At 30.8% G+C, this 20045-nt stretch overlaps 2 protein-coding genes across 7 annotated transcripts; one reads left to right on the top strand and one right to left on the bottom strand.

Moving 5' to 3' along the window:
- Positions 1-529: 529 nt before the first annotated feature.
- On the bottom strand, positions 530-7718 carry LOC105206851 (BEN domain-containing protein 5). Its single transcript, XM_039454277.1, has 5 exons — positions 7463-7718; positions 6325-6513; positions 6093-6238; positions 2643-2994; positions 530-2006 (listed from the first exon to the last, which is right to left on the bottom strand). Exons 1-5 carry the CDS (start codon positions 7494-7496, stop codon positions 1474-1476), a joined length of 1254 nt encoding a protein of 417 aa, XP_039310211.1. The 5' UTR covers positions 7497-7718; the 3' UTR covers positions 530-1473.
- Positions 7719-8366: 648 nt separating this feature from the next.
- LOC113002767 lies at positions 8367-12413 on the top strand. Of its 6 annotated transcripts, none has more exons than XM_039454274.1 (6): positions 8367-8547; positions 8908-9021; positions 9286-9474; positions 9568-9672; positions 9743-9862; positions 10107-12413. In XM_039454274.1, exons 2-6 carry the CDS (start codon positions 8911-8913, stop codon positions 12321-12323), a joined length of 2742 nt encoding a protein of 913 aa, XP_039310208.1. In that variant the 5' UTR covers positions 8367-8547; positions 8908-8910; the 3' UTR covers positions 12324-12413. The 6 variants fall into 6 exon arrangements, with proteins under 6 accessions (XP_039310208.1, XP_039310206.1, XP_039310207.1 ...); XM_039454272.1 differs by lacking the exon at positions 8367-8547 and adding an exon at positions 8554-8787; XM_039454273.1 differs by lacking the exon at positions 8367-8547 and adding an exon at positions 8554-8803.
- Positions 12414-20045: the final 7632 nt, after the last annotated feature.

Raw genomic sequence — 20045 nt, 5'->3', positions numbered from 1 at the left:
ACAAAAAATGCGCGATTTCGAAAACTTTCTTAATAATTGTTTGTAGATGAGTGTAAAAAATACTCAAACATTTTTAACAACTCCGCCAAACTACAACTAACTACGACAAAAAATCCGCGGAAACTACAACTAAGTTAGAGATGCAATTAACTTAATGCCAAAGTACGCTAAAATTGCAACTATTCACGAGAAAATGCGCGGTTTCGGACAGTTTTTTTATTTGTTGTAGATAAGCATACTAAGACATAGAAATCATTAATTATGCGTAGAAACTTGTTACGCATAATTTCTACGTTTTTCTCCGTCTAATTACAACTTAAGATGACATTTTATGGGCAATAGAACAGCAGCGACAGATCGTACTGATTGGCTACAAAATAGAGAAGTTCTTGAGTTTTTAGAAATTCTCTGTCTTGTAGCCACAATCGGTACGATCTGCTGCTGTTGTTCACTGCCCATGAAATGTCACCTTTATACATATAAATCTACGTAATAATTTTAATAAACTTTATTCAGTATACATAAAATCTACGTAATAATTTTAATAAACTTTATTCAGTATACATACATACATACATACATGTTGAGATCACTTGCTTATGCAAGATTTACAAACACACAGGTCAATTTACCGGAACGTCCTCGTAGAACAATGACGCCAAACTCTCCGATGTAACGTAACATATTAACGGATTAACGCAAACGTGTGCATCGTTGGTATACAAAAACAATTTATTAGGAAATAAACTCTTGAATGCAAGATCTGTCTCTTATGCGCAGCGCTCGATACTAGGAGATCTTAATAGGCTTTATCAAATATATAATTGAATATATAAAAAAATACAAAATATAAAATCAAAATTTCCATAATCCAACTTTTCTGCAAAATATTCTAAGACTAAGGGAATTACAATTAAGGGACATAAGTTCTTGAGGCAATGTGTTTCCTACATGTACGGGGATCCAAGATTTCAAAATCCAAAGATTCTAAGAGCAGAAAACTCTCGAGACATCCGAGCTTAAGGACTAATGAATTTAAAAACACAAAAATTGTTTAGATGCTTTTTACATGGATTTTACGAATAAGATCCTAAAAATATTGTGTGAACACTTACAATTTTGTAGGTTTACATTGATCATAAAACAAAAATATTTAGTATTATGTATCTATATGTTATACAAGAAGTGTTAACTGTAGTTTATATAAAAGTAGTTCATATAAAAAAAAACAACGTACATATATTAAACTAAATCACAAAATACTTTGATTAAATTGCACGTTTTACGAACACACTTAGCGCACAATGAAAGGAATAGGGAACAAGGAACAGAGAACATTAATATTGAACTGTTTCCTATTCTCTGTTCCTTGTTCCCTATTCCTTTCATTGTGCGCAACCCCTTAAAGTACGCTTTGGCTGTAAATAAAAGGAAAATAAAAAAATTATTTCTGACTCATATATAAACTTTACATTAATCACAGCTCGCTTCCGAACTCTGAGAGCAGGAATGCTCACTATCTGACTTGTCGTCTCCAGAAACTTCCAAATTTTGTAAATGTTCAGTTGTAGGGTTCTTTTTTTGTGTCACTTCAGGATTGGGCGTTTTTATGGTCTTGTAATTAATTTTCTTCCTGGCTGCTGAAATTGCCCCGTTGAAGTATTTGTTCAGTTTAGTTCTATTCATTTGCTCCTCAATAAAAGTCTGCGGCATATGTTTCTTATCTCTCATCCAATGGCAAAACAATGATGAAACTGCACTTTTTTTAGTAGGAGTTAATGTCGGTTCCTTAACATTACGTTGTTCACGCATAGAACGTTCAGCCAGCTTGTCGGGTCCCCAGACAGCATAGCATGCACTTTTTATGAATGAAGTGAACTCTTTCTCACGCATAAGTTCCTCGTAAATCATTGTAGGTATCCAAACATCATTTCCTATATGGGTTGTTCGTTCTTTAAACGCATTAATTTTATTCTCATATTGAGGTGCATTATCACCAATATCATCTGCAATTATTAGAAACATTGAAACGTATTATAAATGTAAAATTTAATAGTATAAAAAAATAATTAAAGACTCAATAATAATAAGAACATAAAAGAAAAATTGGCGATAAGAGAGTCGACGCGGTTATTAGTACGTAATGTCAAAAGACAGATATATTTTCATATTACAAGTTTCCGGATGTTTCGGCTTTTCTTCGAGCCATCCTCAGCAGTACAATAAACCATTCTCCATCATAACCATGAGCTTTTGGATTAAGAGGTCGGAAAACCATGAGAATTAAATGATTGCTATCAGATAGTCCGGAGAACGGAAGGTGGTCAACAATATAAAATTACATTAAAAATACATTAAAGATTAAAATGTCCATGACATGTTGTTGTCACGATAGATCGCACGACACTCAATATAGCAATCATTTAGTTCTCATGGTTTTCCGACCTCCTAATCCGAAAGCTCATGGTTATGATGGAGAATGGTTTATTGTACTGCTGAGGATGGCTCGAAGAAGAAACGTCCGGAAACTTGTAATATGAAAATATATTTGTGTCTTTTGACATTACACAGTAATAACCGCGTCGACTCTCTTATTGCCAATTTTTCTTTTATGTTCTTAATAGTATAAAATAAATTCTTACCATGAATCGTACGGTTGCTGATCGTTTCTAAGATAGTAACGATATCTTTTCCGGTCTTTTCGGTAAGATTGTAACTTCCAGATTTTTTTAAAGTATTATATTGTTCTTCCCAATGCTTTGCTCTGTTTTCAGCATGTTTCAGTTTCAGTAAACATTCATCTAATTCTTTTTGTTTTTCTTTTAGTAAATCATTACTTGAACACTTGTCTTCTTCATTATTAGAAACATTGGATGCTTCATTCTCATGATCAGCACTGGAATGTAACGACCGCTGCTTAGATGCACTTATATAAGCAGCAATAATAGAAGTATTAGTCTCCTGTGTAGATTTTTTACAAAGCTCTTGATCAATCTAAAAATAATTTATTAAAAAATTACATGAATTCTGAATAACACACGCAGCAAATGTAAGAAAGTGTTTCAAACTAAGGTTGCACGATTCTGAATCGATTCTTTTCCGAACAAATTTGGAGAAAAAGGGTTGTTCGTGTTGCTTGCATCCCAGTAAAAACAAGTCAAAATGATGTCAGTGACATTAATTATTTCACTTGGTTACCTAATGCATTAACCAAATTAAGGATTGTATACATCATAATGTTTACGTAGCCCGAGTCGCAATGAAGCCTTGAGAATCAGATTCAAATGACGAAACATTTCAGTTAAAATTATTCTGTCATGATAATTCTGTCATGATGAATCTGTCTCGGGAAACTCCGGATCCCAAAAACCTTTAAAAACATTATGTTTATTATATATAACATAAAAAGTGATAATAAAATAAAATATTATATCTTCTGGTGTATTTGGTCGCTCATATTTGTCGATGTCGTGAGCATTGATTTTTACGTTTTTGTAATTCTTTTTCTGACAACGACAAAGTCTTATAATACTAAAAATCAAATATTATGAATTACTTTTTTATGAGAAAAATATTTATATATTTATTTATTTATATTTATATTTACTTATTTATATTTATATTTATTTATATTAACATTTATTTTTTAATTTATACTTATATTAATTTATATCAGGGTTGAGTAAATAAATATATTTCTTTAATTAAATTAAGTTAAAGTTAATGGCTTATAAATTTAATTTAGTTACGTTAAAACTTAAAAGTTACATGAACAGAAAACTAACTCAGTTAAAAGTTACGTTAAAATAAGATTAACTCAAGTTAAATTAAAAGTTAATTTTGAAAAACATTATTTATACTACATTAGAAAATCGAAATTTTTTAAAGTTAGATTACCCAAAACAATTATAATGTAGAATATGTAGATTATCAAATAAATTCAATACTTTATTTGTACATTAATTTTATATGAAATAACAAAGAAATATTATTTTTATGTGGAAATGTATTTTTTCTTTTACAATTCTTTTCTTTTGCATAGATACATCTTTAACTTAGGAAAAAACTTAATAAGTTAAAGTTTATGTGTTTTAAAATGACTAGTTAAAGTTAAAAATTAAATTATTTAAAATTAACTAAGTTAAGTAAAAAGTTTTCAACTTTTTAACTTTATTAAACTTTTAACTTTTTAATTTGTTACTACCGACCCTGATTTATATATATATTTTTATTTATTCATATCTTATATAACTATATTGTTAATATTGGATTACTTCTTTACATTCCCAGCAATCCCTGCCTTTTAACTTTGCTCTGTCAGCTTTACATCGCATGTTAAGCTGCTTTGAAATATTTGAATTCTTGATTGGATAAAATGCAAGTCGAGATTGTTTCAGTCTCTTCTTTAGATATGGTCTAGATAATATTGGACCTTTTGACAGATTATTTTTGTCTGTATTTTTATGCAAAGATTTACTTGTATCTGATGAATCAGTTTCCGTATCGGAATTAAAATTAATATAAGGACTTATATTTATTGTATCTAATTCCAATAATGAGGTACGATTGCTTTCTTGCACGTTATTTAAGTGCTGCGACATTGCTTCGTCCTTTGTTTTCGTACAAGTATTAACGGTCGTCATTTTTGGGGTAAAAAATGGCTACAAAATCACATGTAAATATATAATAATTAATTGATTAATGAAATTATGTTTACACATAAATAATACCGAATTTTGCTTGTATTTCAGGGAGTTCGAAGTTTCGCTTTTCTCAATCTCGTATATCTCGAACACTATTCGAAATATCAAAAAATGTTTTATACAAAAGTTTTATGGTAAAAATACCTCTATTTAACTGCATTAATAATATTTAGAAAAAATAATTTTGTAAATAAATTTTTTTTATTTGTAGAAAAAAAACTTTCTAAAAAATTTTATTACTATGATGAAATAAACATGTTTTTACCATGAAATTTTTGTATAGAACATTTTTTGATATTTCGAATAGTGTTCGAGGTATATTGAGACAAGCGAAAAACCGCTACACACATAAGGGGGGTGATTTTATCCCTTAGCATCGTCTTTGGGCAACAAAAATTTCTAAATTTATCTATTTACTCTCTCCTCCTTCCTATATATATATGACAAGTTTCATCAATATCAGAAAAGTGCGAAGAGTGCACACAACACAAATAAGCCAATTTTTTAGAGAAAAAATGGAATCGATTCCGAATCGTGCATTCATATTTCAAACTCTTTGCAAGTTATGCATCTAATAATTAAACGATTGTCATAAAAATAATGTTATGTATCATTTTATACACATAAAAAATGTTATTAATGATAAAAATCAATACATCTATAAATACTTGCATATTACGAATAGGCCAGTCATATTAGACAAATTTAGGGGGTTATCTCGATGTCTAATATGACTGGTTCTTACGAAGAAGCTTGTATTTTATTTGACGCAAATTAACAGCATTTATTAGTTTGGCTTCCTCATAGAGGAAGCTTTATATGAGCGAATTAAAAGCAATGTGCAATTTTCTAATTTGTACACTTAAATATGATGAGAAAGCAATGTGTAAATACCTAATTTGCATATTTTTTTTATTTTTATATAATTTTCATAGAAAATTTACAAAAACCTAATCAGGTTTTCTTCATTCAAATTTTTATAACTAAAGAATCTTTATCTCTTCAGGATTCATTTTGTGAGAAATGTCCGTGGTAGCTCTAACTTTCGCAAATTTTGAGATATTAGGCTATTTCTAATTCTATTATATTCTTTAGTCTTTTCTACTCCTATTTAATATATAATTCTTTAAGATTTGGTTGATTAATTCTTGAGTTATAGACAAATATCTAAATTTGAAAATTCAAGGAATCCGTACATACAGAAGTTCTTTAAAGCCGGGTCTAATCAAGAGGTCTAAAAAAATGTTTTTTCACGAAAACAAAGCTTCCTCTATGAGAAAGCAAAAAGTAACGATATGAAAAATATGTTCGGTTGACTACATAGACTTTATCCAATTACATAAAAACTTCTATTGTATTGTTCTATTGTATAATGACGTAAAATTTTACCTTTCTTCTTTTAATAATATTACTGATTTCATTTTCCTTTTCCTGACTGAGTAAAGATTCATCATTATCATGAACTATAGACGTTGTTAATTTTGGAACTCGAACTCTTTTTTCACTTAATTTCATCTTGAGTGCTGCTTCTGTATCTATGGGGTGAAAGTGAGAACATACAAAGTTAGAATGATTTTGAATAGACAATATTACTCTTGATCGAATATGTATGTACTTTTACCTCCTAACTTTAAAACTTGACAAGTTTGTTTTTTTCCATCAGGCAGTATTAATTTATCAGTCTTTTTTTTATATGTATCAGTTTTGGAATCATAATTATCAATATTAAATTTGTAAATATCTGCTGTAGGCACAGTCCGATATTTTTGGGTCTGTGGTATATATATATATGCAAACATAATGTTATTGTCTGTAATATAAATAAAATTATTTGAAACAATATTGAATGAATCAGTGAGAAAACATGCATTTTGTACACGTTGATTTTAAAGTGGAAAGCACACTCTTGCATAAAGGCATAATGCACAACGCATAAGGCAATGAACCAATCAGAGTTTTGTAATTCCCCCCATTGTGGCAATAGAAATTATTTATGCAAGAGTGTATGCTTCCCACTTAAGGTCAATCCAGACAAACTTGCATATGTGCACAGGCATATAAAGAAATGGATTGGTCCATATACATCTGCATAAGGAAATAGACTAATCCATTTGCACCAATGCAAGTTTATCTGGATAAATCTTTAAGGTAACGTTCCAAAACGTCCTCAAAAGGAAAATTTTACTCGATTCCGCGGAAAAAAGTTAAATATGAACTTTATATGGACCTTAATAAAATCTCCATTTAAATTTTATTTGATTTAAATTAATGTTGAATAACTACATTAATATGGCTCATATTTATTCTATATATAAAACTTAATTAAGAATTCAATAAAATGATTTCCTCGCCAGTGATAAAATAATACAACAAGAAATTTTGTCGGCCTGACTGGCAATAAATTTAATGTGTTAAAACGACGTTACAATTTGTAACGATGACATTTATATTTAAAACTTGAGGCGCAATTTATCATTGCTTGTAACTTGATATATATAATCAAGAAACACGGTAGTGTATCGCGCCAAGTACACGCGAAGCAAGACCGCACCGTGACTCTTTTACGCGACGCGACGAGTTGCGAGTACTCGAGATGTTGAGATGTAGGATACGTTACATATAACTATATATTTCGAGTAGAATTTTCCTCGGGAAGGACGTTTTGAAACCAAACCTAAGAACATAACCTTGCAAAGTATAATGAGGATTATTTCATAAAATGTACCATGTGTGTTAAAACATGCTATCAAAATACTTACATTTTTGGCTTTTTGTTGAAGCTATTTTGTTCATGCACTTACGCGTTTGTCGCGTTCACTTCTTCTTCTATAAGAAGAAGAAGGCCTACAAGAGCAATACTGCGACGTATAATTATTCCTGAGTTGATGCCATAACACATGTGGTCGTACGTTCATCAAAAAAACTGCGCGGATCACTTATCACTTCCCCCTGGTCTCGTCGTGTTCACGCATTGCACTGCACGTCTTCCGTTGAATGCGCGCGCACTTTGGTCAGAGAGAAGCCTAAATAAAGATCCTCAAGTAAGAGATTGGACACCACCGTCCATCCGCCATATTGTTCAGGACACTTTCGGCGCGCTTTCAAATGTTTAAATCAATTTAATATATATATATATATATATTTATATATATATGTAGCTTATTAAAAAAATTGATTTAAGAATTCGTATATGTTTATGTTACTGGTTTAAAGAAAATTTTGTTTTTGGAAAATTTTTAAAATAAAAACGTCATAAATTATGTAGACAGAAGCATGGAATGTACAATCACTATGAAAATTATTAATATTTCTTATGTTTTTAAATTACGAGAATTTTATAAAAAATAATATAATTTTTGCATCCGTAGAAACAAGAAGCAATTTAACAAAATAAGCATAATTGCAATAAATAAATAAATATCTGAAATCAATAAAAAGTTTTATTTAATACGAGTATGCATAGCTACACTTTTACTTGCAAAAGTATTGTCGTTTACATTGAAGAATTTGAATAACCCTTGGCTGCGCAACAAGGCATTTTAAATCCAAGTCACCGTCGAGATAATGTTAAAGACGGCCGATAAATTTTTGTAACTGTCAACGGGGCCCCTTCTTTTATTTTCTTTGAACAACTAATGTAAACATATATGAATTCTTAATTAAATTTATTTTTGTATGTTAATAAGCTACATATATACTAAATTGATTTAAACATTTTTTGAAAGCTCGCCGAAAGTGTCCTGAACAATATGGCGAATCAAAGCACCAATCAAAAGTTGTCTAAGCGGTATCCAATCTCTTACTTGAGGATCTCTACTCTCGAGAGATAAGACTTCCAGTTGAGGTTATCATCTTCTTCTTCTTTTATTTATATTGGCTCCTGCCTCTTTTCAGAGGACAATACGGCCATTGAAGTTATCATCGAGTAAACACGTTGTATCGTTGTGACGTGACAGTTTGTTCTATAGAAGCATATACTACGTTTACGCGAGCGTTACTTCTGTAGTAACTTACGATAATTCACTCGTTTACGCGGAGTAAATTATAAGTTACTACAAAATCCCGTTTAAGCGAAGGAATTCTTGTAAGTTACTACAGAAGTAATGCTCGCGTAAACGTAGTAATAGTGATTTAACTGTGATTGCATAAATTGTATTACTTTGAGTTGAGTGAACGTTAAATTTATGTGTGTTACGTATAATAGAAAATGCCTCCACGGAAATATAAAAGATATTTAGAACCTGATTCAACAGAGGATATCCCTCGTCAAACCCTTCATAGCAAAAGAAAGCGAGAAAAAATCTCACCTAACAGAGAGGTAAATGGTTTTTTATGTCTATAAGCTTAAACATCATCAATTATATACGTATATATATCCTCAAAATCATTACACCGAACTCTTTCTTTGATGCTTTAATTGACACACGCTACACACGCACGCTCGCACGCACGCACGCACGCACGCGCACACCACACACACACACGCATATATATATATATATATATATATATATATATATATATATATATATAATAAATATATATTTATTCCCTACGTAATGTTTTATTATGTACATTACAGGAGATCAGTCACTCTCTGTCAACAATTGATGCATCAGAATTGCAAAGACTGACAATATCAAATCAGTTGGAACAAAATGTATCGTTTGAAGAAATGAGAATCGATGCTGACGTTCAAAATTCAGACTTGCAATTTCAAGATAATGCTAATGATATTGGAAGGTGTGAACAAAATCTGCATTCATCTCCTGTGAGTAAAAAATGTATACAGACGTCTATACATTAAAAAAAAATGTATTTCTTACATTTAATAGATCTTACATGTAATAGATCTTTATTTCAGGAGCAACATCATAATGAACCATTTGATGATGATGTGAATTTGTTTGATGAAGATGCGTCATTTCAAGAAAATCCCACTTCTGAAGAAGATGGAAACGATGAGGAAGTATGTTATAATTTTAATGAAATTGAAATAAACTTGAATATATTTGAGATCTACTTTTTATATATAATAGATCTTTATGTTTCAGGAGCAACATCATAATGAACCATTTGATGATGATGCAGATTTGTTCAACGAAGATGTATTATTTCAAGAAAATTCCACTTCTGAAGAAGACGGAAACGACGAGGAAGTATGTTATAACATTGATAAAATCGAAACCCAGCAAATACAAAGTAACTGTTATATAATTGTTAGTTATAATATCCCACTCGACAATAACTGTAATATAACACGCGTATATGACATTTTTATATTATTGAGTGGGACATTATAAGTAACAGTTATATAAGTTTTTGCTGGGAATAAACTGAAATATTTGAGATAAACTTAATATTACTTTCTATTAACTCAACTGTTTTCTTATGTGACTGTAGATATTGGACAATCAGTATGATCAATTTCTAAGTGAAACATTGTGTCCATGTTCAGCAACAACAAAAGGAGAAGCGCTAATAATGGCCATACTTATAGGTCAAAAACACTGTTTAACTTGGGTTGCGATACTTGACATCATAAATATGATAAATAAGTTGTACAGCAATGATGTCTTACCAAGTTCAAAATACAGTTTATTCAAACATTTTCCATTAGTTGAAGACACTATTAAAGTCCACTTATTTTGTCCAAGTTGCCAAAGATACCTCGGTGGACGACCAAACTTACGTTCGGCTAACGTAGTATGTCATGCCTGTAAGAGAGATATTGATGCAATATCGTCATTCTTTATAACTTTAAATTTTACATACCAGTTGCAAATTCTATTGAATAATCCAGATATTTCGAAACATTTAGACCACCGCTTCTCTCGGCGAAAAGAAAACGATAATGCATTCGAAGATATTTATGATGGCTATATGTACAAAAAATATTCTGCTCCAGGTAATCAGTTAGATTTCAGATGGAATTTATCATATACTTTTAATACAGATGGGTGTCAAGCAGCGAAATCAAGTAAAACATCTATTTGGCCTGTATATGTTATGTTACATGAGTTGCCGTCGGAAATACGATCAAAACATATGTTTCTAATCGGTTTATGGGTACACAAGAAAGAACCCAATATGAACACGTTTTTACAACCATTCGTCAATGAAGCAAACTCTTTGGCGCGGGACGGTGTACAATGGAATCTGAACAACGAAATTATTACCAGTAAAGTCTACCCTATATGTTGCTGCGTGGATTCTGTTGCCCGACCTTGTATTTTGAACATGATTCGTTTTAACGGCTTTTACGGATGCAACTTTTGCGAACATCCTACCGAAGGTGTTGATGGATACCGCCGATATACTATGTCGACATGTGTACCTCCGAATCGCACAGATACATCTATAAGATGTAGAATGCAAAATGCGTTAAATAATGAAATTCTTCCAGTTATGAATATGGGAATTAAAGGCCCGTCGGTACTGATAAATCTGGAAGGATTTAATTTGGTAGATGGAATAGTACCTGATTATATGCACTCTGTTTTATTAGGAGTTACTCGGCAATATACAGAGATGATATTAACGTCACGAGGGGAAGAATATTATGTTGGTTCGCCCAATCAGTTAGCTATAATAAATCAGCGTCTAACTTCTATTCGACCACCAACATGTATCACACGATTACCAAGAACACTTGAAGAACGAAAGTGTTGGAAAGCTTCGGAATGGCGTTCTTGGCTCTTGTGGTACATGTTGATATGTCTGCGGGGATTATTTCCTATGAAATATTTGCGGCATGTGGCACTATTAATAACTGCCATTCATATATTATTACAAAAATCTGTAACAATAGAAAATATTGATCGTGCTCACCAGTTGCTGATTAAATTTCTGGTCAAATTGCAAAAGTATTTTGGAAAATCTTCTATGACGTTCAATATGCACTTGCTCTTACACTTAAGTACGAGCGTAAAGAACTGGGGACCTTTGTGGACTCATAATACTTTTCCATTTGAAAATGAAAACAGATTAGTACTTCAGATGAAGACTAGTCCATATCTTATAGCTGTACAGATTGCGAGGAGATATTTCTTTTATAAACAACTGCCCATGCACTTGAAAAAGTTTCCAAATGGTAATAGATTTATAGACTTTTGTGCACATTATTTTCAAAACAGATTGAAATATGTTTGTAAAATTGACGATTGTGTATTACTTGGATCAGGTAAAGACTATACTTTAACTTTAGAAGAACAAAATTGTTTTGGAAGTGCTATATCTTGCAAAGTATTCCATAAAATGCTTTGCCACGGACTTCGTTTCACAAGTGAAATTTACACGCGAGCGAATAAGTCCAATGATTCCATCATTGTTACTCGAGACGATACGAAAGGTATAATTACAAATATATGTTCTTATGAGATTACTGAAAATGATCGAGTGGTAAGAAAAATTGTTGTGTTTTTTCGAAAAATTAATATATCATGTCAACCGTATCTTGCAACCAATGATGTGATCGTAACTCATATTAGAGAATGTTTCATCACCGGCGGTTTATTGGAGAAATGTTCTCCTGCATTTATTCAAGGTCACTGTATCATGATGACGTTGAATGGTAAACATTATATTAGTGACATACCAAGAGGATGTCTTGGCGATTAATATTGATATTATTTTCTTCCTAATTTTGTTAATAGTAATATCTGTAACAAATCTTTGTAATACAAATAAAATTAATGTAATTATAAAAAATTGTTTTTTATTTATCGAGTTAGCTTTATTGTATATTTATCGAACAACTGTTGAAAGTTGTAATTGATTGTAATCATTTTAATGCTAATGTACGATTAAATACATCTTATTTTGCAGAAGTTCATATTATATTTTGAAAAAGTGTAGAAATTTTTTACGCGAAATTACGTCTTATTACAACATTAATAAATTTTTATTTTAATGCCAATGTACGATTAACTACGTCTTATCTTGCAAAAGTTCATTGTATATTTTGAAAAAGTGTAGAAATTTCTTACGCGAAACTACGTCTTATTACAACATTAATAAATTTTTATTTTAATGCCAATGTACGATTAACTACGTCTTATTTTGCAAAAGTTCATTGTATATTTTGAAAAAGTGTAGAAATTTCTTACGCAAAACTACGTCTTATTACAGCATTAATTAAATTTTTATTTTAATGAGATTTTACGATAAACTACGTCTCGATCGCAGAAGTTCATTGTATATTCTCAAAAGTTGTAGACTTTTTTTACGAGAAACTACGTTTTATTACGACATTTACAATTTTCATACTTTTTCTTACTATTTCGTAATATTTCCTATTTGGTTGCAGAAATGCGTGATTTAACAGTAAAATCACGTAGTTCTTTGTAGTTTTTTTTCCGCCAGGGAACAAATATAAAATTGTAGTTTTTTTTAAATAATTTCGCAAATGAAGAATATCATTTAGAATAACTTTTTTGTTATTTGTTTAAATAAAAATGTAATTAGAAAATATATATCAATATCCCGGGTGGAAATTACGACTTGGCGCTGTATGGGCCTCGGCTAGTTTTCGACAAGTTAATGTGGGTGCTATGATGGAAGGCTAGCCTGGGACTATACTGGGCGGTAACGGCAATAATGGCCAGCCCCAATATTGGAAAACTATCTAGGCCCTGATTCGCTATGCGGTGTAGCCCCAGATTTCAAGAATTATCACACAATTGCCAAATTTTACGTTAACGTGCAACTTGTAATCACAAAACAAACTAAAGCTCGTAACGTTACTTTGTCGATTCCAGTTGCCAAGTGACACACAACTGTTTGTAGTCACCGCTGTGTTCCGTTTGGACGCTCACACGCAGTGAGTATTATTTGTTCTTTGTTTAACATTTGATAAACAACAAGGATGAAGTGAGCGCTGTAAACACAAAAAGCGTCCTAACAAAACGCAGCCCTAATGTCGAGGGCTGCGAATCTGCGCCTGAAGACTCAAAAGAAGTCCCATATACAGTCGGTGCAATGCGCAATGTACAATACAAAATATGTACAATAAGAGGCTGTAGCTGTGGGCAAGTCAAACTACATGCAATGGCTGTACGTGCAACGGGGTTGATAGTTAGATACAGGCCACGATAATAGCTTGAGTGTCGAATAACTTTACGAAATGTTGAATAATTTTACATTTTTCTTATATATTATTTAATAATATTAGATACATTAAAATATGACTACTGTGATCCTGCCTCATTGGCCAGGCGCTAGCTAGCCCCCGGCTGATTTTTCCATCTTGGCACACCCGCACAATTCTGTCTAGCGCTTAAATGACATACTAGGCAGCGCCCGGCTAAATTTTCAATACTGGCATGTCACGATATTCCTCACGGGGCCCAATACAAAAATTTGGATCGCCCAGACACATTTCCACCCGGGATAATACAATAATTAAATTAAATTAAAAAAAATTTTTATTAAAAAAACAATTAAAAAAGATTGTTTGTTTATTGGGCTGTAGATCGAGGTTTCTTCATATATGAACCTATTTCGTCTATTAATATAAATATTTATGTTTCTTAACAATACTATGATGCACACAGCACCACGGGACCGCATGCATTTTCTAGACGTCTTAGAGTCAACATTTGAAGGATGTCTGCAGACGTCTATGCAAAGTCGATTTGCAGTCAACTTTGAAAGCCTGACTTGGATGAGTCGACTTACAGTCGATATATGGACGGTTGTACTGTTAGGGAATGTAGAGATTCAGCGGAAAATTTAGTAACGTCGCCCGACTTTAGTTTGCTAAACGCGGATGAATAATTATGGATAAGTTAAATTAATATATTATTATATGCAAATATTCTGCTTTGGCTCTTTATTGCCGCTACTTTATTAAAAAATTATGATATTGCAATGTTTCCGGAATATTACTGGCATATGCCATGTGAAACTGCAGGCATATTGTTAATTTATGTTTCTGCAATGTCTCCGTAATATTGCATTGCAATCTGCAACATTGCAACATTGCTGCAATGTTGCTGCAATTTTCTGTGCTGTATGAGAAAAAGTAAAATCACAATTTTTGTTACAATTTTGGCGTTCAAAAAATGAGGCAATAAATCCATATTTTTACTTTATTCATTTAATCTTGTTATACCTAACAAAAGTACGTTTTTTCCTGCGTTCTTTGAGCTATTGTTTATTAAATTTAATTAAATAGTTATCAAGTAATTGTTTTTTTTTTATCAAATCAAGTCCACCGTGGACAATTTTACGCATCCATCTTGAAAGGCGTGAGACTAATTGTAGTGCCACTAGTACAAGTGTAGTGCAGCTAAAAGAATGAACTATAACCTCATTTTTCCTCCGCGTACATTTATCCAATCGCGCGTACAATTACCCAAGGCGCGAGAAATTTTTTCGTTTATCCACTTGCCTCTTTTTGCTGAATATAGCATTACCAAATGAAAAATTGTTCAATATGACAATATATAATGATAAAAAAATGTTTAAAGTTTCTATTTCTGTACTCGTATCGATTTCAACTTCAAAAATCACTTCACTGTGATAAATTTTCCTTAGGTGCGTGCAATTTATCTACTTTCCCTTACGTACACAGATATTCTGGAAAGTGATATCCTGAAGATGACCCTAGGCTGATACGGATGATCGTAGTATGATCAGTATCAAAATGAATACACAGGATACCGTGTGCTGTATGGGAAGTAGTTAGGGTATGTTGGTATAAGAGTACGCAGTCGGTAAGAGCACGCAATGACGTTTCCTGCAAAATTACGTGACATTTGCAGCTAATCTCAATCTTGCTTTGATCTGCGATCAGTATGTGAAAGTTTGTCAAAAAATGATTAAAAAGTGTATTATTTTATTAGAGGATTTACCTAAGTTTGAATTATTTTGGCTGTTTTTTTTAATCATTTTCAAAGTATTATTTCTGCTAAATACGTAATGTACTTATGAGAAATACTGCTCCTCTTATTTTGACACAATCTCGTTTAAAGGTTAAGAGAATTTTTTGCTACTTGCTAACAGTAATCGTGAATAATTTTTGTCAATTCTGTCCATAGAAAGGGTGTCGAATAAGAGCTTGTAACACGATAATCATTATCCGGGATAATGTGTAAGAATACGCACGTATTCTTAGATAACTGATGTTTTGTTTTAATTTTTTGAATAAACTTATTTATTTTTCTCTATTTGACAGGATGTTAAATACTTAGCAGTTGTTCATAGAAATCGTAACTTGAGCAAGTTATGTCTAAGAAAAAATATTTTACTTATGTTAATAAATTAAAAACCAAAATAAAAAATAAAAAACAAAAATAAAAGTACTCACCTAAAAAAGTTTGGAAATGCCTAAACGTTAATTATAAAGCCTTTGCTTACTCTTACACGCTTAAGTGTGTAAGAATACAAGAACGTTGCTTGTGGTTTTCTTGTTTGTATTCCGAAAAATAATTTATTTTGCTACACCATTGGTAATGTTTATTAATTGTAAATCATTAAACTTTGGAACTAAACAAATTTTAATTAACAAAACCATTAACTCTTTTTCTACGTCAAGACAAAGCTTGTGTACTTTTGTACTACCTTACCTTAGTTCTCCATTTACTTTGCTTGTTTTATCAACACTGTCATGTAATTACATTTAAATAATTGTAAAAAAATAGCGTTTTCTAAATTAAAAATAATAATTATAGTGTAAACGCTCAGATCCTTGCCTAATATATTTGGCAAATAATAATTTATAAATGCTTCTTTGAGCATTCAATCAATGGATGGCGATCAACAAGCAAAACAACTAAAAGATTTTGATGTTCATAGAGGCATTAGTTTGATTGTATGTAACGCGATGCATTCAATTTATTAACAATTATTTTATCATGATATAAAATTAGATTCACAGGTTATACCGCCGAAAAATAATCATACTAAGGATGCTCCAAATCTCGGAACCAAAACATCTACATAACGTGTTTCTCTCTCTCTCTCTCTCTCTCTCTCTCTCTCTTTCTCTCTAAGACTAGATTGAATTACACGCAAAAAACCTTGTATTTGGCTCTTTATTGGCATTATATACAATACATTTACTTCATTTTATTGGAGCTTATCAGATTACAATTTTTAAATAATCAATATTTCAAATCTTTGTGTCTTAGAACTTATCAGACAATATTTTGATAAATATAATCGCTAATTTTTAATATAATATTAATTATTAACAAAGTTATTGAATGAAATATAAATGGGTGATCATAATATAACTTTCTTCTCTACTATCGTATCCGAAATTTCACTAAAAAATTTTGAATTAGTTATAAATATATTATTAGATAATGATTATCCCCTTGAATTGATATTCCTGTTAATTAAACGAAAAGTATCCATGAAATTCTAACGGATGTATAGCTGAATTTTGAAATATAATAACTCAAATAATATGGACAGAGATATCTCGCGATTTCATACATTCCAAATAGGGCGCATAAAATCAAAAAATTGATCGAATGCAAATCTAACCTTTAAAGATATTAAAAACTTCAAGAGAGAAAAAAAAGTAATATCGAAATACTAGATTGGCCATCACAATCATCCAATGCAAATTCAATCGAAAATGTCTGAAAATTAATGAAGAGGCGTAGAAAAAAATATACAGGGTGTCTTACAATTACCGAACAACATTTGAACAGCACTCTGGAGGTAAAATGGAGCAAAAAATTCTAATACAAAAATGTCGAAGCTACAACAGTTCTTGCATTATTATCGATCAAATATAACCAGTAATCAATACAAATTGAACAAGAATGCCTTCAACGGTCGCAGCTAAATCTGCGTGCTTGTATTGTTTAATTTTATATACTTTCCTCAAATTTAATGAACTGCGTGCCGAATTAATTTTCAGTCACAACACAGTTCTTAATTTAACAAAATTAAGTAATATCACGTATTATTAAAATTGAAATTAATATTAATACTTTCCCTTTAAAAAAACTGTAAAGAAATTATTGCGAAAAATATCACCTCAGCCAGGGTTCGAACCAGCGACCTTCCGAATCTCCGGTATGGGTGTCTTAGCCAACTCGACCACTGAGGCTATGATGATATTTCTCGCAATAATCGACTATGAGTTAGAATGGTCGAGTGGTTGAGTTAATATTATTTTTGTATTTTCACTATTTATGAAGCGTGAAATCGTATAATTACAATAAATCAAGGAAATAAAATTAAATTGTTTACATTTCTAAAACAATTTCAATTTTTATTAGAGGAAAAGAGGGTATTATGGCTACTGTCGACAATATGGTTACCCCTATTATCTCCGTTATTAGGTGACGTATTCTAACAATTGCTTATAGAGTTATTTATTTAGCTCGCCGTTCTTTTAGTGATGCTAATATGAAAATATATTATTATGTGACAATTGTTAGGTTGCTTGTCTATTCTATTAAATTAATGTATCTTCGACTTGCTTTGTGTTCATGTATAACGATCAGTCTATTGAAAACCGCTTTATTGGAAACATTTCGTACTGATTACGGCATTCCCTAATACCGTTTTGATAATTACAATTGTTATACACCTTATCCATGGCTTTGTGAGTCGTCGTCGATTTTTGACGGTGAGTTACTCAAATCTTTAATTTTTAGAAGGTATTATCGCATAACATCAATTATAAGGTGATCAAGCCTTTCCCTCATATCAAGCTAGAAAGTTTACACTTCGGATTCAGCAAACCGACATGCGACAGTGGCAACCACATGGGATCGACGATGACTAGATTACTAATTTGTTAGAAAGATGCGTTCTTTATCAGATAACTTTTAATGTAACTCCTGCTGATGATGATTCCAAAGAAAGTTGAAACGTTCAAAGAATAATGTTATCAATTAAATGATTTTCAGTCTATAAATGACTATTTACTTTTGCGCAAAAACAACCGCGCAGCACTCTTATTAGCCTTTGTTATTATTGATTTATTGTATTTATAATTTAATTTGAATAATTAATATATAATTAAAAAAATGTACAATAACAGAAAATAAAAATATGTACAATAATAAGAAATATAATTTCTTTATTGTATTTAGTATTTTAGTTATAATTAATAAATTTTCGTAATTGCCAAGCTAGTTCGAGGATAATTAAAAAGAAGTATGGGCTGTGTTTAGCAGAGAAAGTAGATTCTTTAATATTATGATTGATTTGTACATTTTGTTGAGAAAATAATTACGAATTTTGCTATCTATAATAACAATAATTTTTTTTTTTAATCTTTTTAAAAGTAAAAACATTTTTCAATTAAAAGAGTACTAAAAAGTAGTGAGATCCCTACAAAAATCTTAAAAAAAAAAGTACGCTAGGTATAAAAAAGTGTTGTATTGTCTTCCAAAATTCTTAAAAAAAACCTTTTTTTTAAAAAAATATCGTATATTAGTCTATCTTATATTCAAAGCATGTTTTTAAATTAAACTATTACAAAAAAAGATTAGATCATACAATTAGCCAGGTATTTCAAACGGGATCATAGTGAAAAAAAAAGTTGGCCTGCCCGAGTCGTATTATTTAAATATAATATATAAGACGTAATATAAAGAAACTCGGGCACGCCAAGTATTTTTAAAAATTCTAGAAAAATTTTAAATAATGAAAAATTAAAAATATATAATTTTGTAGCAAGATACTGTGTGTCTTTTAAACTAAACTAATTTTTTTTAATTATTTCTATAAGTAGCCATATTACAACTTTTTTCTGCCACCGATTATGCAGGGCATTAAATTTTTATAAATCACGTCCTAAATAATAAATATCTCATTACTTTGAGCCTAGAATCTGTCAAATAACACTTTGACGAATGTAATCGTTCAAGTTTCAATAGAAAATGTTAATTATAAACAAAATTATTAAATAAAATGAAAATGGATGCCATATTACCTTCTTCTTCTCTACAATCTTGATATACTGAATTACACAATTTTATGGAATTATATAATTAATCTTTTGCGATTTGAAAATTTAGAAGGCATATACAAAAATAAAATTAAAGAAAAAAGAAAAAAAGGAATTAATAATTTTCTTAGAAATCATCTGTGTAGTAAAAATTGATATGAAATCAGTGAGAAATGATAAACCGATGAATGTGTTATACAATTAAATGCCTTAGCGCGCGAATTCTACGCGACATTATTGGTTATATTTGATCGATTATAATGCACAAACTATTGTAGCCTCGACATTTTTTGTATTAGGATTTTTTGCTTCACTTTACCTCCAAAATACCGCCGTTCAAACTCTGCTCGGTAGTTGTAAGACTGTACATGAAACAATTATTTCGATTGATTTTGCAATCTCGAGACTGTGCTGAAAAG

The sequence above is a fragment of the Solenopsis invicta genome, chromosome 10 (genome assembly GCF_016802725.1).
Source record: "Solenopsis invicta isolate M01_SB chromosome 10, UNIL_Sinv_3.0, whole genome shotgun sequence".
In the NCBI taxonomy this organism is placed as follows: Eukaryota; Metazoa; Arthropoda; class Insecta; order Hymenoptera; family Formicidae; genus Solenopsis; species Solenopsis invicta.
The sequence above is the reverse complement of the archived record's forward strand: the minus strand, read 5'-3'. Positions and strand labels throughout refer to the sequence as shown.

Bases quoted from the DNA above. Each gene is read 5' to 3' on its own strand.
- LOC105206851 (XM_039454277.1), bottom strand. From the start codon at position 7,496: ATGAACAAAATAGCTTCAACAAAAAGCCAAAAAT. The intron at 6,239-6,324 runs GTAAAAGTACAT...TTCACCCCATAG, and splicing joins TCAAGTTTTAAAGTTAGGAG to ATACAGAAGCAGCACTCAAG. The intron at 2,995-6,092 runs GTAAAATTTTAC...AATTATTTTTAG, and splicing joins ATATTATTAAAAGAAGAAAG to ATTGATCAAGAGCTTTGTAA.
- LOC113002767 (XM_039454274.1), top strand. From the start codon at position 8,911: ATGCCTCCACGGAAATATAAAAGATATTTAGAACCTGATTCAACAGAG. The intron at 9,022-9,285 runs GTAAATGGTTTT...TGTACATTACAG, and splicing joins AAATCTCACCTAACAGAGAG to GAGATCAGTCACTCTCTGTC. The intron at 9,673-9,742 runs GTATGTTATAAT...TATATATAATAG, and splicing joins AAGATGGAAACGATGAGGAA to ATCTTTATGTTTCAGGAGCA.